At 43.6% G+C, this 23,176-nt stretch overlaps 2 protein-coding genes across 12 annotated transcripts in view; one reads left to right on the top strand and one right to left on the bottom strand.

Moving 5' to 3' along the window:
* BBOF1 (basal body orientation factor 1) overlaps positions 1-23,176 on the top strand; it is a 54,115-nt gene that overhangs the window by 27,870 nt on the left and 3,069 nt on the right. For 3 of the 8 annotated variants that reach the window (XM_063644250.1, XM_063644248.1, XM_063644246.1), the window contains 6 exons: positions 4,218-4,288; positions 6,047-6,191; positions 7,856-8,349; positions 15,093-15,194; positions 16,419-16,493; positions 16,657-16,778. In XM_063644250.1, coding sequence (XP_063500320.1) covers positions 4,218-4,288; positions 6,047-6,191; positions 7,856-8,349; positions 15,093-15,194; positions 16,419-16,493; positions 16,657-16,778 — 1,009 coding nt within the window. Of the gene's footprint in view, positions 1-4,217; positions 4,289-6,046; positions 6,192-7,855; positions 8,350-8,733; positions 8,853-15,092; positions 15,195-16,418; positions 16,494-16,656; positions 16,779-23,176 lie in introns of those variants that run through there. The other 5 variants (XM_055288832.2, XM_055288836.2, XM_063644249.1 and 2 more) reach the window with 4 other exon arrangements.
* The window catches only part of ALDH6A1 (aldehyde dehydrogenase 6 family member A1), a 30,666-nt gene continuing 25,416 nt past the window's right edge, over positions 17,927-23,176 (bottom strand). For all 4 annotated transcript variants that reach the window (XM_055288830.2, XM_063644253.1, XM_063644251.1 and 1 more), the window contains one exon: positions 17,927-20,566. In XM_055288830.2, coding sequence (XP_055144805.1) covers positions 20,462-20,566 — 105 coding nt within the window. In that variant the 3' untranslated portion in view covers positions 17,927-20,461. The remainder of the gene's footprint in view (positions 20,567-23,176) is intronic.

Genomic DNA, 23,176 nt, shown 5'->3' with positions numbered 1-23,176 from the left:
GCGGTGGCTCACGCCTGTAATCCCAGCACTTTGGGAGGCCGAGGTGGGCGGATCACGAGGTCAGGAGATCGAGACCATCCTGGCTAACACGGTGAAACCCCGTCTCTACTAAAAATACAAAAAATTAGCCGGGCGAGGTGGCAGGCGCCTGTAGTCCCAGCTACGCGGGAGGCTGAGGCAGGAGAATGGCGTGAACCCCGGGGGGCGGAGCTTGCAGTGAGCCGAGATCGCGCCACTGCACTCCAGCCTGGGTGAAAGAGTGAGACTCTGTCTCAAAAAAAAAAAAAAAAAAAAAAAAACAACAACAAAACTGAAATGGGGTCTCATTATGTTGCTGGTCTCGAACTCCTGGGCTCCAGCAATCCTTCTGCCTTGACCTCCCAAAGTGTTGGGATTATAGGCATGAGCTACCATGCCTTGCTCCTATGGGGTTTAGATAAAAGGAATTGCTATAGAAAGTGGCTCTAGGTTCCAGTGTGTGTATGGGATAACCTGGAGGAAATGGGGCAAGAGCAGCACCCTGGTGCTTTCCCTCTGAGACCCTCCCTGGCACTGTCAGGAATGGAAGCCCTCAGGAATAGGCTGTTCTCAGGAGCCTCTTCTACTCGGGGTTTACAGAATACCCGAGTAACAGTGCTTATGTAAATAGGATTTTTATATGAGAGCGGATGGCTGCTGGCCTTTCCTTAATGGTTACAAGATAGTTACTGCAGTTTGAAGCTTTGTGTTCAAGACAAGAAGGGAGGCTCCAGCTGTGTCTGTCCCTTTTATCTGGAAGCCATAACAACTTTCCCAGAAGCTGCTAGCACATTTCATCTTACATCTCACTGACCAGAACCATGTTATAGAGAATGCTGGGCGGCACATACTGTTCTCCCACCCTACTCTGGAGACTGAGGCTCAAGGATTGCTTGAGCCCAGGAATTCAGGGCTGCAGTGAGCCATGATTGTGTCACCGTATTCCAGCCTGGACGACAGAGTAAGACCCTGTCCTTCTCTCTCTCTCTCTCTCTCTGTCTTTCTCTCTCTCTGTTTCTCTCTCTCTCTCTTATACACACACACACACACACACACACACACATACACAACTGGGAAAGTGAATGTTTGTTTTCCTCGCCATTAGTGGAAGCTGGGAAGGAAAAAGAAGGATGGGAATGAATGTTGGTTTGGACATCACAGCAGGGTCTGCCTCTCCATGTTAGGTACAAACTTCATGGATATTTCTCCTGTGCTGGTTTGAGCCCCAGTGCTGCTGCTTCATGGCATTGGGCTTTCTAATAGGCCTATTCATTTACTTTATACCTCAGCATGCCCCAGCCGGCCATATAAAGGATTTCCCAGGTCATTGGTGTTTGGTTTGATTTTCCCATTTATTTCTTTCTGTTCTTTGAACCACAAAGCCCTGTCCTACATTTATATATATATATGTATTTTTTTTTAAGACAGAGTCTCACTTTGTCACCTAGGTTGGAGTGCAGTGGCATGATCTCGGCTCACTGCAACCTCTGCCTCCTGGGTTCAAGTGATTCTCCTGCCTCAGCCTGCTGAGTAGCTAATTTTTGTATTTTTAGTAGAGACGGGGTTTCACCATGTTGAGTAGGCTGGTCTCGAACTCCTGACCTCAGGTGACCTGCCCGCTTCGGCCTCCCAAAGTGCTGGGATTACGGGTGTGAGCCACCACTCCTGGCCTCTACATCCATATTTTTATATTGCTAGTCCCTCTTTCTGGAATGCTGTTCCTCCAGCTCTGGATCATTCTTATTTAGAGCTCAGATATCATTTTCTTTAGAGAGAGATTTCCTAAACTCTAATCTAAAATGAGGCTGGGCATGGTGGCTCAAGCCTGTAATCCCAGCACTTTGGGAGGCCAAGGCCGGCGGATCACTTGAGGAGAGGAGTTTGAGACCAGCCTGGCCAACATAGTGAAACCCTGTCTGTACTAAAAATATAAAAATTAGCTGGGCATGGTGGCGCATGCTTGTAGTTCCAGCTACTTGGGAGGCTGAGACATGAGAATCACCTGAACTCGGGAGACAGATGTTGCAGTGAGCCGAGATCATGCCACTGCACTACAGCCTGGGTGACAGAGTGAGACTCTGTCTCAAAAAATAAATAAATAAATAGATAATAATAAAACGACCTCCTCTAGTTACTGTCTACCTTATTACCCCTGTTATTTTACCGATAACATTTATCACAGTCTATTAATTCTTTTTATTTGTTTACTTGTTAGGGGACTGTATAGCATCAAATTGCCTGCATATAAATCCCTGCTCTGCCACTTACTAGCTTTGTGACTTTGGGCAAGTCACCAACCTCTTCTCTTTTTTTTTTTTTTTTTTTAAGACAGAGTCACCCAGGCTGGAGTGCAGTGGCACAACCATGGCTCACTGCAGCCTCTACCTCCCAGTCTCATACAATCCTCCTGGTTCAGTCTTCTGAGTAGCTGGGACCACAGGTGCACACCACCATGCCTAATTAAAAAAAAAAAAAAATTTTGGCCAGGCGCGGTGGCTCTTGCCTGTAATTCCAGCACTTTGGGAGGCCGAGGCGGGTGGATCACCTGAGGTCAGGAATTCAAGACCAGCCTGGCCAACATGGTGAAACCCCGTCTCTACAAAAATACAAAAATTAGCTGGGCATGATGGTAGGTGCCCGTAATCCCAGGTACTCGGGAGGCTGAGGTGAAAGAATCGATTGAACCCAGGAGGCAGAGGTTGCAGTGAGCTGAGATCACGCCATTGTACTCCAGCCTGGGCAACAGAGGGATACTACCAGAGATGGGGTCTCCCTATGTTGTTCAGCTGGGCTTGAACTCCTGAGCTCCAGTCATCCCGCCTTGGCCTCCCAAAGTGCTAGGATTACAAACATGAGTCAGCAGGCCCAGCCAACCTTTCTGTTTCTGTTTCCTCAGTCCCTGCTTTTGGGCATAATAGTAGTATCTATATAATAGGGTTGCTGTGACAAATAAATGATACATGTAACGTTCTTAGAACTGTTCCTGGCACATGGTAAATGCTCAAAACATGATAATTATTGCTAATTGTTTAGATTTCACCCTAGAATATGAGCTTCATGAGATCAGGGACCTTGTCTGTTTTGTTCACCACAGAATTTCAGTATCTAAAACAGTCTGGTAATTATTAATGCTCATAGTATTCTTTTATTTTTTATTTATTTATTTTCTTGAGACTGAGTTTCGCTCTTGTTGCCCAGGCTGGAGTGCAATGGCGTGATCTTGGCTTACCACAACCTCTGCCTCCCGGGTTCAAGTGATTCTCCTGCCTCAGCCTACCGAGAAGCTGGGATTACAGGCATGTGCCACCACACCGGGCTAATTTTGTATTTTTAGTAGAGATGGGGTTTCTCCATGTTGGTCAGGCTGGTCTTGAACTCCTGACCTCAGGTGATCCGCCCGCCTCAGCCTCCCAAAATGTTGGGATTACAGGCATGAGCCACCGTGCCCGGACAATGCTCATAGTAATTTTTAGACGGACCAAGCACTTCTAATTTTTATTATCTACACCAAGTAAAAAAGAGATCAAGATTAGGGTGGAGTAGAGGGAGAGGCTACTGACAACAGCCTAGCCCTGAGGGCTTCCATTCCTGAATGAATAAATGAATGACTCTCATTTCAGTGCATTTAGCAGAAATTCCTCCTAGTTCTGCATTCCAACATGGAATTGAATTTTCTCCCCTATTTATATGTCATATTGCTTCCTAAGTGGGAAAATGGGGAGGAACCCTAAGGTTCCTGTGTTCACACTGTCCTCTTTGTTGGCTCCTCCACCAGTGCTTGGAGTTCTTTCAGGTCATGGGGACAGGAGTTTTTTTTTTTTTTTGAGAGGGAGTTTTGCTCTGCCGCCCAGGCTGGAGTGCAGTGGCGCGATCTCGGCTCACTGCAAGCTCCGCCTCCCGGGTTCACGCCATTCTCCTGCCTCAGCCTCTCCGAGTAGCTGGGACTACAGGCGCCCGCCACCACGCCCGGCTAATTTTTTGTATTTTTAGTAGAGACAGGGTTTCACCGTGGTCTCGATCTCCTGACCTCGTGATCCGCCCGCCTCGGCCTCCCAAAGTGCTGGGATTACAAGCATGAGCCACTGCGCCCGGCCGGGGACAGGAGGTTTTTTATTTGACATTCTAAAATAAATACCTTTTGATGAGTAAAATTTGTTGTTAGAGGCATAACTATTTAAGCAGCCCATTTTCTTTTTTAGCACCGACTAGAACAAGAGGCTGAAAAGAAGATAATAATGCTGGCAGACAGAGCCCACCATGAGGCTATTGTGTAAGAGACTGATGCCTTCTTTCTGACTCTGATTACCTCTCTTACGTCTTTGCTGGTGTGTTTTCTTCTTACTTTCTTGTCTTCCCCCTTCTGTTCTGGCTTACTTGCTTCAAATTTTCTGGTCTACTGTCCCTCCCTGTTTCTTTCTCTTTGTATACTCCCACCCCTTTTTCCTCCACTCTTTCTGTGGCAGCATGGTGTGGTGGAAAGAACCTGGGCTTTGAACTTATTTATTTATTTATTTTTTGAGATGGAGTCTCGCTCTGTCATCCAGGCTGGAGTGCAACGGCATGAGCTTGACTCACTGCAACGTCTGCCTCCCAAGTTCAGGCGATTCTCATGTCTCAGCCTCCTGAGTAGCTGGGATTACAGGCACCTACCACCACACCTGGCTAATTGTTGTATTTTTAGTAGAGACAGGGTTTCGCCATGTTGGCCAGGCTAATCTCGAACTCCTGACCTCAAGTTATCCACCCACCTCAACCTTCCAAAGTGCTGGGATTACAGGCATGAGCCACCGTGCCCAGCCTGAACTTGACTTTGGTTCTCAACATGTATACTAACCATAGGAAGATTTCTTACCTTTTTGTTTCTTTGTTTTTGAGACAGGGTCTGGCTCTGTCACCCAGGCTGGAGTACATTGGCGCGATCATGGTTCACCGCATCCTCCACTGCCTGGGCTCAAGTGATCCTCTCACGTCAGCCTCCAGAGTAGCTGGGACTACAGGCATGTGCCACCATGCCCAGCTGATTTTTGTATTTTTTGTAGAGACTGGGTTTTGCCTGGGCTGGTCTTGAACTCCTGGGCTCAAGCAATCCACCCATCTTGGCCTTCCCAAGTGTTGGGATTACAGATGTGAGTCACTGCACCAAGCCACATTTCTTAACTTTCTTGAAGTTAAATTTCTTCATCTAAAAGTAGGGCTAATTTACTTCTCCCAGTAATCTGAGTTTATAAAAATAAATAAATAGTAAAACCAGGGCTAATAGTAGCAATCTTGCAGGGTTGTCATGAGGTATATTAGTGGAAGTACATGTAACTCTCAGGTCTTAATGGTTTATTTCTTGTTCATGGAACAATCCTATATGGGGCTGGCAGCTCTCCTCCAGGGATGATTCAGGAACCTGACTGCTTCCTCCTTGCACCTCTGCCATGTTGGAGTTTTTCATGTCCAGTCATGTGGACAGGAAAGAGCATGGGAAACTCATACCTGCTCTTAACTGCCTTGGACTAGAAGTAACCCGTCCTTTTTCACTTTATTTATTTATTTATTTTTGAGACAGGGTCTTGCTCTGTCACCCAGGCTGGAGTGCAGTGGTACAATCATGGCTCACTGCTGTAGCCTTGACTTCTTGGGCTCAAGTGGTTCTCCTTCCTCAGCTTCCTGAGTAGCTGCGACAGACTACAGGTGCAAACCACCATGTCTGGCTAATTTTTTAGATTTTCTGTAGAGATTGGGTCTCACTATGTTGCCTAGGCTGGTCCCAAATTCCTAGGCTCAAATGATCCTCCCGTCTCAGCCTCCCAAAGTGCTGGGATTATAGATGTGAGCCACTGCATTCAGCCATTTTCACTTTTTTACTGGGTGAAAACTCAATTACAATATTCCCACCTAACTACTGAGTACCCACCATAAGCTAAATAAGTGGTAGTCACTATTGCTAATATTGGGGGTGCAGGTGGTGAAGCAATCATTTTTCTATTTTGGCGATATCTAAAAGTTAGACCTCTGTTTTGAGATCTTGTATCTATTTCAGGCAATTGAACGATGCTGGAAGAAATGTTTTTAAAGAGAATGTTTATCTCCAGAAAGCTCTGGCATATCACCTGAAGGAAACTGACGCTCTACAAAAAAACTCCCAGAAGTTGCAAGAGAGTCATACTTCACTTTTAAATCAAAAGGTTCCCTCTCATTTAGACTTGGTGTCCTTCTTTTCTTTATTTAAGGATTGGGTTGGTAAATACCAAAAATTGTGTATAATAATGATATATAAGGACAATGAGACCATTTTCATTTGTCTGGATGATGCACTTCTTTTTATCTGAAAAGGTTAAATACTTAATCTTATAATGCTTATAAGAAGCATTAGACTCAACTTTATAAAGAATATATCAGGAACATAAATATGACCCTTATCCTCTGCTACCTTAGAATATTCATTTTTCTTTGCTTAGAGTTGGTCCCTAAATCACTTAGGAATACATTTAGCTGTGAGTAACAGTCCTGACATCAGTGGCATCACCACACAAGGGTTTATTCTTTCACCTAAAGGAGGCCTGGAGGTAAGCAATCCACGGCAGGAATGGTAGTGCCACAAAGTTAATAGACACTCAGGTTGCTTAACTCTGCTCTGCAACACTTGACTTACATCCTCAAACTCACCTCACAGCCCGGGGGGCGCTGCTGGAGCTCTAACCGTTCCTTTAAATAGGAGGAAGGAAGAAAAAAGAAAAAAGTGTGCCTCTCCTTTAAGAGGTCTTTCTGAAAGTCCTACACACATTTCTATTTACATATCATTGACTAGAAAATGGTTATGCTGAACTTCAAGGGAGACTGGGAATTTTCAGCTGGACTTAACTGCCTTTCTGAATGAAGTTGGGGTTTTATTACTAAAGAGGAAAGGGAAAGGGAAAATAGATATTGGGATAGGCAACAAGGAGATGCCATAGTTTCCAATATAGTTATTAATGTTTTACTGTATAGTTTTATATATATATAGAGAGAGAGAGAAAGAGAGAGAGAGAGAGAGACGGAGTCTCACTCTCACCCAGGCTAGAATGCAGTGGCATGATCTTGGCTCACTGCAACCTCTACCTCCTGGGTTCAAGTGATTCTCCTGACTCAGCCTCCTGAATAGCTGGGACGACAGGCATGCACTACCATGGCCAGCTAATTTTTGTATCTTTTAGTAGAGATAGGGTTTTGCTATGTTGGCCAGGCTGATCTCGAACTCCTGACCTCAGGTGATCCACCCACCCTGGCCTCCCAAAGCTCCAGGATTACAGGCATGAGCCACCATGCTCAGCCCTTCATTCTTTTTTATGGCTGCAAGAAAGTTTCTTAATTAGCACAATTCACAATTAGTAGATTGCCTTCCCAAGTCCAGATAAGGACCCTAGGATGTTTGTTACTCTCTACATACAATACCAAAATATCACCTCAGCTTGGCATAAAACTCAAATCTCATGAAGTAATGGAAATTAGTGAGGAACTTCCTAAGTTCTGGAATGATTAAAAAAAAAAAAAAAAAAAACAGCCGGGCGCAGTGGCTTATGCCTGTTATCCCGGCTGAGGCAGGCGGATCGCCTGAGGTCAGGAATTCTAACCATCCTGGCAAACATGGTGAAACCCTGTCTCTACTAAAAATGCAAAAATTAGCTGGGCGTGGTGGTGGGCACCTGTAATCCCAGCTACTCAGGAGCCTGAGGTAGGAGAATTGCTTGAACTCAGGAGATGGAGGTTGCAGTGAGCTGAGATCGTGCCACTGCCCTCCAGCCTGGGCAACAGAGCAAGACTCCATCGGCAAAAGAAAAAAAAATCACCTCTCTCATCTTTCTGTTTTTAGGAGATCAATGATCTGTTGGTTAAGGAAAAGATTATGCAACTTGTCCAGCAGAGATCACAAATCCAAACGCTTCAGAAGAAGGTAGTAAACTTGGAGACTGCTCTGAGTTACATGACCAAAGAGTTTGAGAGTGAAGTTTTAAAACTGCAGCAACAGGCAATGATAGAGAACCAAGCAGGTCAGGTAGAAATTGACAAGCTGCAGCACCTTCTTCAGATGAAGGACAGGGAAATGAATCGTGTGAAGAAGCTGGCCAAGAACATACTGGATGAGAGAACAGAAGTGGAAAGATTCTTTTTAGATGCTCTACACCAAGTGAAGCAACAGATCCTAATTAGCAGGAAGCATTATAAGCAGATAGCACAAGCTGCTTTCAATTTAAAAATGAGAGCAGCATGTGCAGGAAGAACAGAATATCCCAAAATCAGAACATTTGATGGCAGAGAGCACAGCACCAATAGTGTGAATCAGGATCTTCTGGAGGCCGAAAAATGGTACTAGCAATACTTTATTATCTTTTTTTTGCTGCTATTTTTGTGTCTTTTACAGAAAGAGGAAGTCTGAAAAGTTTAGTTTTATAATATTCAAGTATTGAATAGATTTCTCAGTAGGTTACTTGGGACAGGAACTGACTTATTCATCTTTGTAATCTCTAGGCTTAGCATAGCATGCAGGGCTTTGGATGTATTCTTAGTATGTTCCCCTCTGTCTCATGATAGAAGTCTTGTTAAGGAGACTATTTGTCCCATAGGTTATTTTTTTTATATAAGATATATAAGGTCATTATGTATCTTTTCACTTGTTCCTTTGTTTCCCATAAATTGGACATTTGTTATAAAAGCCTGATTAGATTCAAGTTAAGCTTTTTTTTTTTAAAGGCAGGGTCTCACTATGTTGCCCAGACTGGTATTGAACTCCTGGCCTCAAGTGATCCTCCTGCCTCAGCCTCTCAAAGTGGTGGAATTACAGGCGTGAGCCACTGCACCAATCCAGGTTAAACATTTTTGATACGCATACTTTCAGAAATATTTTGTACTGTTTACTATCCTGAGATGAAATTCATAGGTAATAATATCTATCCAACCATATAATTAAAAAAAAATCAATATAACAGTTATCTGTAGGCCAGGCATGTGGCTCACGCCTGTAATCCCACACTTTGGGAGGCCAAGTCGGATGGATCACTTAAGGCCAGGAGTTCAAGACCAGCCTGGCCAACATGGTGAAACCCTGTCCCACTAAAAATACAAAAATTAGGCTGGGCATGGTGGCTCACGCCTGTAATCCCAGCACTTTGGGAGGCTGAGGAGGGTGGATCATCTGAGGTCAGGAGTTCGAGACCAGCCTGGCCAAGATGGTGAAACCCTGTCTCTACTAAAAATACAAAATTAGCTGGGCGTGGTGGCACATGCCTGTAATCCTAGCTACTTGGGAAGCTGAGGCAGGAGAATCGTTTGAATCCAGGAGGTGGAGGTTGCAATGAGTCAAGATCGCACCATTGCACTCCAGCCTGGGTGACGAGAGCAAAACACTGTCTCAAAAAACAAAACAAAACAAAAAAAAATTAGCTAGGCATGGTGGTGGGGGCCTGTAGTCCCAGCTACTCAGTAGGCACAAGAATTGCTTGAACCCAGGAGGCAGAGGTTGCAGTGAGCCAAGATTGCGTCACTGCACTCCAGCCTGGGCAACAGAATGAGACCCTGTTTCAAAAAACAAACAAACAAAAAAACCAAACAATTATTTGTAACAATTCTTTGTTATAGAGAACTGTCCCATGATTTGGAGGACAATCAGTAGTGCCCCCATCATTGTATTAACCAAAAGTCCCCCAAAATTTTCCAAAATTTTAGAGATTTGCTGCCACTATGATAAAGGTAACAATGTTTGAGACAGTTGCAGACTATATATTACATAATGATTAACTTTGTTTCCTGTTAGCATTTTTGTTTCTTAGAGCAGTCCCCTCCCTGTAAACCATGGATTAAATTATAGTCCATTTTGAGGGTTATTCTGAAAGAAAGTTATTTTATATTCCAATGCAATTAGATTCTTCAAAAGCCCTAACTCAAGAAACTTAAAAGGACTGCAGCCTGGAACTCCTGGGCTCAAGTGATCCTCCTGCCTCGGCCTCACAAAATGCTGGGGTTACAGGCACGAGCCACCATGCCCAGCCTAACATCTTCCAAATGCGTTTTTTGCTTTAAATTATTTTTAAAGGACTAATTTTATAGGTTGTTTTGAATTATATGGCTGTTGAGAATGTTGGACATGCTCAGTAGTCTCTGATAGATAAGATTCTTCTTCAAAATGCTTAAACTATAATTTACTTCTTGTCATATTCAGAAATCTGTAATACTACTACTGTTACCAAGAGATTTGCTGTAATTTCTCTCTTTTATTTAATACATCAAGTAAGTTGAGTCCCTACCATATATAAGGCAGTTTTCTTTATATCCTTTTGTTTACGGAATAGTAAGTGTTATTCATTTTCAGAGGAAGTTAAATGATTTGTCTACATTGTTACTGCAGTAACTGGACTCTTCCTATTCTGTGTTCTATGTGACATTTTTGCTACTGACCACCTTAACACTTTAGCCTTAGTGTCCTATTGCCTCTATCAGCAAGGCAGAAATGGTGGTTACAATATTACATAGGGCCGGGCACAGTGGCTCACGCCTGTAATCCCAGCACTTTGGGAGGTCGAGACAGGTGGATCAAGACGTCAGGAGTTCAAGACCAGCCTGGCCAAGTTGCTGAAACCCCATCTCTACTAAAAATACAAAAATTAGCCGGGCGTGATGGCACACACCTGTAATCCCAGCTACTCAGGAGGCTGAGGCAGGAGAATCACTTGAACCTGGGTGGCAGAGGTTGCAGTGAGCCAAGATCGTGCCACTGCACTCCAGCCTGGGTGACAGAGCAAGACTCCATCTCAAAAAAAAAAAAATTACCTCATTTATTTAAATGGTAGATTGGAAAAGGACAGTTGGAGTATATGGTAATCAGCTGGGTGTGGTGGCTCATGCCTGTAATTCCAGCAGTTTGGGAGGTTGAGGCAAGAGGATCATTTGAGTCCAGTAGTTAAAGACCAGCCTGGGCAACACAGTGAGACCCCATCTCTACAAAAAACAAAACAAAAAGTAGCCTGGCATGATGGTGTGCATCTGTAGTCCCATCTACTTGGGAGGCTGAGGTGGGAGGATTGCTTGAGCCCAGGAGTTCGAGGCTGCAGTGAGCCATGGCTGCAGTGAGCCATGATGACGCCACTGCACTCCAGCCTGGCAACAGAGTGAGACCTAGTCTCAAAAAAAATAATAATAATAATAAATTAAATAAATTTAAAAATAATGAAGTATATGGTAATCATAAGACAAAACCTAGACTTTTTAATTTAATTAATTAATTAATTAATTTATTTTTTTGAGGTGGAATCTCACTCTGTCGCCAGGCTGGAGTGCAGTGGCGATCTTGGTTCACTACAACCTCTGACTTCCGGGTTCAAGTGATTCTCCTGCCTCAGCCTCCCAAGTAGCTGGGATTACAGGTGCGTGCCACCACGCCCGGCTAATTTTTGTATTTTTAGTAGAGACGGGGTTTCACCATGTCAGCCAGGAAGGTCTTGATCTCCTGACCTTGTGATCTGCCTGCCTCGGCCTCCCAAAGTGCTGGGGTTACAGGCATGAGCCACTGCACCCAGCTGACTTTTTTATTTTTTTGAGACAGGGTCTCACTCTATTGCCCAGGCTGGAGTGCAGTGGCATCATCATGGCTCACTGCAGCCTTGACTGTGCTCAAGCAATCCTCCTACCTCTGCCCCCCAAGTAGCTAGGACTACAAGCATATGCCACCATGCCAGGATAATTTAAAAATTATTTTTATAGAGAAAAGGGTTTCACTACGTTGCCCAGGCTGGTCTTAAACTCTTGCCCTCAAGCTATTCTCCCACCTTGGCCTCCCAAACCTCCAGGATTACAGGTGTGAGCCACTGTACCTGGCCAAAACCTAAACTTTTTTTTTTTTTTTTTTTGAGAGAGTCTCACTCTGTCGCCCAGGCTGGAGTGCAGTGATGTGATCTTGGCACACTGCAGCCCAAAATCTAAACTTTTTTTATTTAAAAAATTTTAAAATAATTTTCTCTCTCTCGTTTGTTGTTGTTGTTGTTTAAATGGAGATGAGGTCTTGCTGTGTTGCTTGTGTTGCCCAGGGTGGTCTTGAACTCCTGGCCTCAACCAAGATCCTTCCATCTTGGTCTCCCAAAGTGCTAGGATTACAGGCATGAGCCACCACACCTGGCCTCAAAACCTAAACTTAAAAGAAAACAAAAACAGTTGAGTCCAAAAAAAAAAAAAAAAAAGGGAAGGAAAAATAAATAAGTAAAAAAACTAGCCCAATTTACCTATATGCAAATTTTTTTATTATTATTATTTATTTATTTTTTGGGGGGGATGGAGTCTTGCTCTGTCACCAGGCTGGAGTGCAGTGGCGCAATCTCCACTCACTGTAAGCTCCACCTCCCAGGTTGACGCCATTCTTCTGCCTCAGCCTCCCGAGTAGCTGGGACTACAGGCGCCCGCCACCACGCCCGGCTAATTTTTTTTGTATTTTTAGTAGAGACGGGGTTTCACCGTGTTAGCCAGGATGGTCTCGATCTCCTGACCTCATGATCCGCCTGCCTCAGCCTCCCAGAGTGCTGGGATTACAGATGTGAGCCACCACGCCCGGCTGCAAAAATATTTTGTAGAATACCAGTACTCTACATGTTAGCTTTTATTATTATTATTATTATTATTATTTTGAGACGGAGTCTCGCTCTGTTGCCAGGCTGCAGTGCAGTGGTGCGATCTCGGCTCACTGCAACCTCTGCCTCTCGGGTTCAAGCAATTCTCCTGCCTCAGCCTCCCAAGTAGCTGGGACTACAGGCGCCCGCCACCACACCCAGCTAATTTTTGTATTTTTAGTAGAGACCAAACAACTTTTTTTTTCTTGTTCCCTTTGTCTGTGTGTATTTTGTTTAACCATGTTGGCCAGGATGGTCTCGATCTCTTGACCTCATGATCCGCCCACTTCAGCCTCCTAAAGTGCTGGGATTACAGGCGTGAGCCACGGCGCCGGGCCTCATGTTAGCCTTTATAAATAGAAAGTAAACTATGAATCCTCTGGGAAAGTTATCATATAGATAGTCTGGAAAGCTTACCTGCAGCTTTGTTTGAAGGTAAGAAAATAGACTACATAAGTTATGCGTTATTTTTTAAATTTTGTTTAAATTTTGTTACACTGTTTTCACAGGAAAATATTTAATACAAAAAGAAATGTTAATGGAAAAACACGTCAGTAATTTCACCAAACAACTTTTTTTTTTTTTTTTTTTTTTTTTGAGACAGATTCTCACTCTGTCGCCCAGGCTAGAGTGCAATGATGCCATCTCGGCTCACTGCAACCTCCGCCTCCCAGGTTTAAGCGATTCTCCTGCCTTAGCCTCTCGAGTAGCTGGGACTACAGGTGCGTGCCACCACGTCTGGCTAATTTTCTTTTCTTTTTCTGAGACGGAGTCTTCACTCTGTTGCCCAGGCTGAAGTGCAATGGCACGATCTCGGCTCACTGCAAGCTCTGCCTCCGGGGTTCACACCATTCTCCTGCCTCAGCCTCCCAAGTAGCTGGGACTACAGGCTCCCGCCACCACGCCCAGCTAATTTTTTTGTATTTTTTAGTAGAGACAGAGTTTCACCATGTTAGCCAGGGTGGTCTCGATGTCCTGACCTCGTGATCTGCCTGCCTCAGCCTCCCAAAGTGCTGGGATTACAGGTGTGAGCCACTGAGCCCAGCCTAATTTTCATATTTTTAGTAGAGACAGGGTTTCACCGTGTTAGCCAGGATGGTCTCAATCTCCTGACCTCATGAACCGCCCACCTCGGCCTCCCAAAGTACTGGGATTACGGGTGCGAGCCACCGCGCCCAGCCTAAACTTTTTTTTTTCTTGTTCCCTTTGTCTGTGTGTGTCTCTAAATAAATAATGTTACATTACAGTTATTTATTTTTTTTTTTTTGAGTCAGAGTCTCGCTGTGTTGCCAAGGCTGGAGTGCAGTGGCACGATCTCAGCTCAATGCAACCTCCACCTCCCAGGTTCAAGTGATTCTCCTGCCTCAGCCTCCTGAGTAGCTGGAATTACAGGCACCCACCACCATGCCCAGCTAATTTTTGTATTTTTAGTAGAGACGGGGTTTCACCATGTTGATCAGGCTGATCTCGAACTCCTAACCTTGTGATCCTCCCGCCTCAGCCTCCCAAAGTGCTGGGATTACAGGTGTGAGCCACCGCACCCAGGCTCTTTTTTTTTTTTTTTTTGAGAAGAAGTCTTGCTTTGTCACCCAGTATGGAGTGCAGTGGAGTGATCTCGGCTCACTGCAACCTCCCATCTCCCAAGTTCAAGCAATTCTCCTGCCTCGGCTTCCTGAGTAGCTGGGATTAGAGGCGCCTGCCACCATGCCCAGCTAATTTTTGTATATTTAGTAGAGACAGCATTTCACCATGTTGGCCAGGCTGGTCTCGAACTCCTAACCTCATGTGATCTGCCCACCTTGGCCTCCCAAAGTGTTGGGTAAGCCACCGTCCCCAGCCTCCTTAGAGTTTTCTATTTTGCTTATTTCCTTAATGTCTGAGCACAAATATTTTTTCATGTTGTTAAAGTTTTTGTCATTTTCATCTTTATGATATGTAACATTTTAGAATGGCTAGTATATTGTTGTCCTTATCAACTTTATGATTTTGTGATGGACAGTTTGCTTTGTAGTTTTCTTTTTTTTCTTTCTTTTTTTTTTTTTTGAGACGGAGTTTCGCTCTTTTCTCCCAGGCTGGAGCGCAGCGGCGCGATCTCAGTTTACTACAACCTCCGCCTCCTGGGTTCAAGCGATTCTCCTGCCTTAGCCTCCCGAGTAGCTGGGATTACAGACACCTGCTACCATGCCCGGTTAATTTTTGTATTTTTAGTAGAGATGGGTTTTCATCACATTGTCCAGGCTGGTCTTGAACTCCTGACCTCAGATGATCCACCCACCTTGGCCTCCCAAAGTGCTGGGATTACAGGTGTGAGCCACTGCGCCTGGCCTGTAGTTGTTTCATAATATTCAATTATGGTATGGAATTTTTTTATGTTTACCCATTATATATTTTTTAAAAAGAAGAGAAGCCTATTTGACCACATTTTTCCTTTTCGCATTTTTTTCCTTTGAAATTCTTTAGGACACATATTGAAGGAAATGTGGATATTGGAGATTTGACCTGGGAGCAGAAGGAAAAAGTATTACGATTGCTCTTTGCAAAAATGAATGGCTGTCCTTCTAGGTAACTCCCTATTTCTGCAGTGAAATACCAAGTTGTTATCAAATCTAGAAACCACTTAGGAACAATAAACTTATTTTTCTTACTTAGAACTAAAGGGACAGGAAAGGACCAGAAAATATAAAAAGGCCCTACTGCTTAACTACTGCAGCTCCCAGAGACAAAGAATGGGAGATTAATGAATAAGCATGAAAATGAAAGATGAGTTGGAATTAAAGGGGGAGGGGAAAGATTCATCTTAGAGGTTTAAGGTAGTGCTTATTAAGAAGTTACAATATTGCTCAGCTGAATGAGTGGCAACTGAAGAGAAACATAACAATATTAAGATTTTATTGGTTTGCAAAGATAAGTAAATTTTTTTTTTTTTTGGAGATGGGGTCTCACTCTGTCACCCAGGCCAGAGTGCAGTGGCACAATCACAGCTCACTGTAACCTCCACTTCCTAGGCGCAAGTGATCCTCCCACCTCAGCCTACCGAGTAGCTGGGACTACAGGCATGTGCCACAATGCCCAGCTAATTTTTTTTTTTTTTTTTTTTTTTTTTTGAGAAGGAGTCTCATTCTGTTGCCCAGGCTGGAGAGCAGTGGTGCAATCTCGACTCACTGCAACCTCTGCCTCCTGGTTCAAGTGATTCTCTGCCTTGGCCTCCTGAGTAGCTAGGATTACAGTCGCCACCACCATGCCCGGCTAATTTTTGTATTTTTTTGTAGAGATAGAGTTTTACCATGTTATCCAGGCTGGTCTTGAACTCCTGACCTGAGGTGACCTGCCCGCCTCAGCCTCCTAAAGTGCTGAGATTACAGTCATGAGCCACTGTGCCCGGCCCTAATTTTGTATTTTTAGTAAAGACAGGGTTTCACCATGTTGGCCAGGCTGGTCGCAAACTCCTGACCTCAGGTGATCCACTCACCTCGGCTTCCCAAAGTGCTGGGATTACAGGCATGAGCCACTGCCCCTGGCCAGTTGTACGTTTTAAAATAAAAGAGTGTAATTGGATTGTAACACAAGGGATAAATACTTGAAGCGATGGATACTTCATTCTCTATGATTTGATTATTTCACATTGCATGCCTGTATCAAAACATCTCACATACCCCACAAATACATATACCTACTATCACCCACAAAAATAAAAAATCAAAAAAAATTAAAATACAAAAAGAAAATATGAAGGCATGAGGAGACACCGCCTCATTCATTATCTTTGTTGACTTTTACCCACTACAGGAAATACAACCAGAGTTCTAGGCCTCCAGTTCCAGACTATGTTGTTTCTGACAGTGGGGAAACAAAGGAATTTGGGTAAGAGCTCTCTTGCTAAAGTAATAAACATGAGCCCAACACGATGGTTCTTGTGGGCATCTTGAATGTGCTAATTGAAAGTAATATGACAAGTCTGTTATTCTAAACCAGGTTTCGTGTGTGTAGAGTTGTTGACGGTTCTGTTATTTTGTCATTATTGCAGGGATGAAAGTAAGCTTCAAGATAAAATCTTCATCACTCAGCAAATTCCAATATCAGACTCTTCTGGTAAAGTGGTGCTACCCACTATTCCAAAAGGACCTCAGGAGTCTGACACAGTAAGGAGTCTGTATCTAATCAAACAATACATATTGTTGTCACCCCTCCCCATGTCGTTTCTTGCTAAATCACAGTTATTTTCTCTACAAGTTAAGAGACTTCAGGGATCAGTGGAATGAGTAATAAATAGCATTAGTAGATTACACAAAATTTTAAAGCAATATCCATACAAATGCATATTATACTAATGCAAATGTAAATGTGTGCCTCTTTTTGTGTGGAAATCTATAGGTTGCCTTTTGAAGTAAGCAGCCTAGCCAAAATGTGTACTATCTTTTACGTAAGATTAAACCTAGTGACCTTGTGACTCTTGGCTTTCCATCACAGGTGGGAAGTCAGAGTCATTACAACCTAGAGGACAAAGGCTTATAAGGAAATATGAAATGATTTTTTTAAGCCAAGTTTTTCTCTTTAAGAGTTTTTAATTTATAATTTGTTATTCATAATCAATTAGTACAATGTAGAATCTGGGAAATTTCAAATGAAGCCACATTAGAACAAAAAGAAAAGAAACTACTGACTTTTTAGCTGCAATCACATGAATATAACTGATGAGTTTTTTTCATCTAAGAAATAAGAAACTCTGAACAGCAAATAGTTGACCAGATGAGTTGTTTCCAATTAGAGCAGCACAATTCTGATTAGTGTGTTTTTTTAGAAGTGATTTCCCTTAAATATAAGGAAAATGTTAGGAGTCTCTGTGACTACATTTAATTCCACTTAGAATATAGACAATAATGACCTTTTATTTAACCCAGCCTATAGTTGTTGGATTGGATTAAATTTCACTACCAGGGCCAGGCACAGTAGTTCATGCCTGTAATCCCAGCACTTTGGGAGGCCGAGGTGGGCGGATCATTAGGTCAGGAGATTGAGACCATCCTGGCTAACATGGTGAAACCCTGTCTCTACTAAAAGTACAAAAAATTATCCGGGCGTGGGGGCATGCACCTGTAATCCCAGCTACTCGGGAGACTGAGGCAGGAGAATTACTTGAACCCAGGAAGTGGAGGTTGCACTGAGCCGAGATCGTGTCGCTGCACTCCACCCTGGGCAACAGAGCGAGACTCCATCTCAAAACAAAACAAAACAACAAAAAAAATCACTACCAGTTGCCAGCTGTGATAAGAGCTAAAACAAGGGGCACTGTAGTCTCAAATTATAAATTTCTATTGCCTCATATTTAGGAAAGCACAAAAAAGAAAAAGGCCCAGTAGGATCATAAGTGTATTTTACAAAAGTTCCAGTCACCTTAAGTGATTGAAGGTTTTGACATTTTATCCAGCCAGGTGGTAGTAATAAGCCTCAAATCCACAGGGTACACAACATTTTCAAGGTCTTTTTTTTTTTTTTTTATCATCCTTAATTCATGAATAAACCCCATAATGTAGGTTAGTTAGTACTATCAAAGTGACTAGTAAGGACGCAGGAAAATAAAAAGAGGATTCAATTGGGATGGTACTGCAAAAAGAATCCATTCTGTTCAGCACATGAATTTCTGTTCTGACCTTAAGTTTAGATATATCAAAGAAACAAAAAGCATAAAGGCAGCTGGGGGTGGTGGCTCACACCTGTAATCCCAGCACTTTGGGAGGCGAAGGCAGGCGGATCACCTGAGGTCGGGAGTTCGAGACCAGCCTGACCAACATGGAGAAACCCCGTCTCTATTAAAAATACAAAATTAGCCAGGCATGGTGGCGTATGCCTGAAATCCCAGCTACTCAGGAGACTGAGGCAGGAGAATTGCTTGAACCCGGGAGGCGGAGGTTGCAGTGAGCCGAGATCACACCATTGCACTCCAGCCTGGGCAACAAGAGCGAAACTCTGTCTCAAAAAAAAAAAAGCGTAAAGGCAGTTGAACTAATGGCAGAAGAAGACTATCAAAGCATTTTTTTTTTTTAACCACTTTATGTCATGAAAAGCTTCAAAATTTCTTAGGCCTGGTCTGTTGCTCTACATGAAGAATTCTTCATTAAAAAAATCACTAATTAGAAATACAGGCAAGAGAAAAGAATATATAAAATTTGGCAAGTAATAGCAGGTTAGATTTGCTTAAGGCAGGTGTCTTACCCATTTTCATGGTTGGAACACTCCTTGATTTCTGGACCTAAAATAACTTTTGAAATAATTTTCTAAGAAAATTATTTGCATCTGGCCGGGTGTGGTGGCTCATGCCTGTAATCCCAGCACTTTGGGAGGCCGAGGCAGGCGGATCACCTGAGGTCGGGAGTTCGAGACCAGCCTGACCAACATGGAGAAACCCCGTCTCTACTAAAACTACAAAATTAGCTGGGTGTGGTGGCGCATGCCTGTAATCCCAGCTACTAGGGGGGCTGAGGCAGGAGAATCGCTTGAACCTGGGAGGTGGAGGTTGTGGTGAGCTGAGATCGCGCCATTGCACTCCAGCCTGGGCAACAAGAGCAAAACTCCATCTCAAAAAAAAGAAAAATTATTTGCATCTGAATTAATGGCTAAAGCATTAATTAATGATTGCTGAAGAGAACCCTGAAACTTAGTACTTGGCACATATAACAAAAAGTTGATTTTTCCATTGCTTACTGAGGTATCTTTGAGAAGTGATCTTAAGAAGCAGGAGCAGTGACAATGATAGAATTAATAGTGGTCATGAATTACTAGGAAACAAAGTGGCATTGAGCAGAAAAGAAAGAAGCTGTTGCCACAACTTTGGGATATATAAAAATGGATTATATCTTGTGTATTGTGGGATAAAAGAGGGGCTAAAGAAAACTTTGCAGGAGGTCTCTCCCAGTGGCATTTAGCGCTGTTTGAGGATCAACCAAAAGCGGTAGAGTTATTTTTGTCCTGTTTGCCCATCTAAGAGTTCTTCTTGCAATTATTGGAACATCTTCTTTTTTTTTTTTTTTTTTTGAGACGGAGTCTCGCTCTTTCACCCAGGCTGGAGTGCAGTGGCGCGATCTCGGCTCACTGCAGGCTCCGCCCCCCGGGGTTCACGCCATTCTCCTGCCTCAGCCTCCCGCGTAGCTGGGACTACAGGCGCCTGCCACCTCGCCCGGCTAATTTTTTGTATTTTTAGTAGAGACGGGGTTTCACCATGTTAGCCAGGATGGTCTCGATCTCCTGACCTTGTGATCCGCCCGCCTCGGCCTCCCAAAGTGCTGGGATTACAGGCGTGAGCCACCGCGCCCGGCTGGAACATCTTCTTTAAAAAAATTTTTTTTTCCCTTTTCTTTTTTTACTTTTTCCATTTTTTTAAATAGATACGGGGTTTCGCCATGTTCTTCAACTCCTGGCCTCAAGCAATCTGCCCACTATGGCCTCCCAAAATGATGGAATTACAGACGTGAGCCACCATGCCTGGCCGGAACATTTTCTTTACATACACTGGCTTTTCTCCCCTTCAAATCATCAGAAAAGGGGATAATTTTTAGAAATCAGGTTTAAGCACTCATTTCAGATGAGCATTTCATAGTTACAACAGTTACCTCAAAAATAGAAGTATGAAGAGCAAGTGAGAAATCTGGTTTCATTGTTACACTAGGCAGTTCCCTATAGAAACTTTGCAGGGGTTAATAGTCCTGAGGAAGATTTTAGTTACAATGTATTCCAATCCCATAGATCTGATCTGAGCAAAGCTGACAAATGAAGCTGGTCAAAAATAAAGGGGGATTGATTACTCAGGATGGAGTCAGTCTTAAACAAACTTGTTTCTAACGGCCCATGGTAGGCATGACAACAGCAGGTGAGGAAAGAGTAGCATCTTCTTCTTTCCACTGAGAAGTAATGGTCTTTAACTGAGTGTAGAATTGGATGCCCTAAGGAAAACAGAAAAAAAGTCAGCATATATTTCTGGGGTTTCATGATTCTTCTTTTAATTGGCTTTTGAAGGAGGTATTATAAAGTGCTACTCACTTTCCTAATTGAGAAATGCAATCAGAATCCAATATATATTGTTCATAAGATAATTGATCTAAAACATTTAACATAATACCTGGCAGATAGTAAAAAATCAAACCTTAGCCATCATTATTATGCTGAAACTATTATTTCTTTCTTTTTTTTTTGAGATGGAGTCTTGCTCTGTCACTTAGGCTGGGAGTGCAGTGGCATGATCTCAGCTCACTGCAACCTCTGCCTCCTGGGTTCAAGCAACTCTCCTGCCTCAGCCTCATGAGTAGCTGGGATTACAGGCACCTGCTACCACGCCTGGCTAATTTTTGTATTTTTAGTGGAGATGGGGTTTCACCATGTTGGCCAGGCTGGTCTCGAACTCCTGGCCTCAAGTGATCTGCCTTCCTCGGCCTCTCAAAGTGCTGGAATTACAAGTGTGAGCCACCGTGCCCCCAGCCATTATATAGTAGGCCATTTATTTATTTATTTATTTTGAGAAGGAGTCTCGCTCTGTTGCCCAGGCTGGAGTGCAGTGGCGTGATCTTGGCTCATTGCAACCTCCACCTCCCAGGTTCATGTGATTCTCCTGCCTCAGCCTTCTGAGTAGCTGGGATTATAAGTGTGTGCCACCATGCCCAGCTATTTTTGTATTTTTAGTAGAGAAGGGCTAATTTCAGATTAGCCCATGTTGGCTAGCACCATGTTGGCCAGGCTGGTCTCAAACCCCTGACCTCAGGTGATCCGCCAGTCTTGGCCTCCCAAAGTGCTGGGATTACAGGCATGAGCCACTGCACCCAGCGGCCATTTCTGATAATTATCAGAGATCATGAGCTCTATATTGAAGTGGCAAACCCAAAGTATCTTACAAATCTAAAGTAAAATGTCTGACATTATAAAATTCACTTCTAAATTACCTGTAACATGTGAGCCCAAAAATTCAGCATATTTAACTCTCTCTATATATAGATAGATATACTTTATAAGAGTAGGCTTGAGCAAAAGAGAATATATTGTGCAGATTTAACACTTATATAACTACTAGCAAGCTAGAATGACATTTTACCAGTTTACCAGAGTAACTTATAATAATTAAACTGGGGGGTGCAGCCAGGAGCGGTGGCTCACACTTGTAATATCAGCACTTTGGGAGGCTGAGGCAGGCAGATCACTTGAGACCATGAGCTACAGACCAGCCTGGCCCAACATGGCAAAACCTCGTCTCTACTGAAAAAACAAACAAACAAACAAAAACTGGGCATGGTGGCCGATGCCTGTAATCTCAGCTACTCGGGAGCCTGAGGCAGAATTGCTTGAACCTGGGAGGTGGAGGTTGCAAGTGAGCCGAGATTGCACCATTGCACTCCAGCCTGGGCAACAGAGCAAAACTCCCATCTCAAAAACATAAATAAATGAGAGGGTGGGCAGGGAACAATTTTTAAACAATAGTTGTACTCTGTTTTGCTTAAAAGAAATGTTACTAGTATCAAATTAGTCATTTTTACAAAAGCTGTGATTAGGCCGGGTGTGGTGACTCACTCCTGTGATCCCAGCACTTTGGGAGGCCGAGGCAGGCAGATCACCTGATGTAAGGAGGTCGAGACTAGCCTGGCCAACATGGTGAAACCCCGTCTCTACTACAAATACAAAAATTGGCGGGCGTGGTGGTACGTGCCTGTAATCCCAGCTACTCGGGAGGCATAGATAGGAGAATTGCTTGAACCCTGGAGGCTGAGGTTGCAGTGAGCCGAGATCATGCCACTATACTCCAGCCTGGGTGACAGAGCAAGACTCCATCAAAAAAAAATCCAAAACAAAAAACTAAAAGCTGTGACTAATATACAAACTAGATAATCAACCTCCAAATACCAAAGTGTTGACTTCTTAACCATTTGGCCACACTGTCATAATGCTATGCAATCCCATTGTTAATTTTTTAATAACCCAAACATAAATAAATAAAATAAAAAAGCCCCACATCCCCCGCCCTCTGGCAGCACACAGCTGGCACAGAAAAAAAAATTAACCTATAAAAGGGGAGACTCGTATAGCAAAACATGTAATTTATTAATGAAGGATTCAAAATGGCTCTAGTCCTATGACTAGAAAGAACTTCCCCTAGGCCGGGTGCAGTGGCTCACGCCTGTAATCCCAGCACTTTGGGAGGCCGAGGCGGGCGGATCACGAGGTCAGGAGATCGAGACCATCCTGGCTAACACAGTGAAACCCCGTCTCTACTAAAAATACAAAAAAATTAGCCGGGCGTGGTGGTGGGCACCTGTAGTCCCAGCTATTCAGGAGGCTGAGGTGGGAGAATGGCGTGAACCTGGGAGGCGGAGCTTGCAGCGAGCTGAGATTGCGCCACTGCACTCCAGCCTGGGCGACAGAGCAAGACTCCGTCTCAAAAAAAAAAAAAAAGAACTTCCCCTAACCTATTTGTTCAACAAATGTTTGGGCAGCCTGCTCTGTGCCAGGTACTGCAGATAAGTAAATAACAACTACAGTGTGATGAGGGCTTCTTTAAATGGCTTAAAGAG

The sequence above is a fragment of the Symphalangus syndactylus genome, chromosome 8 (assembly GCF_028878055.3).
Source record: "Symphalangus syndactylus isolate Jambi chromosome 8, NHGRI_mSymSyn1-v2.1_pri, whole genome shotgun sequence".
Classification (NCBI taxonomy): domain Eukaryota; kingdom Metazoa; phylum Chordata; class Mammalia; order Primates; family Hylobatidae; genus Symphalangus; species Symphalangus syndactylus.
This window is presented reverse-complemented; position numbering and strand designations above follow the sequence as displayed.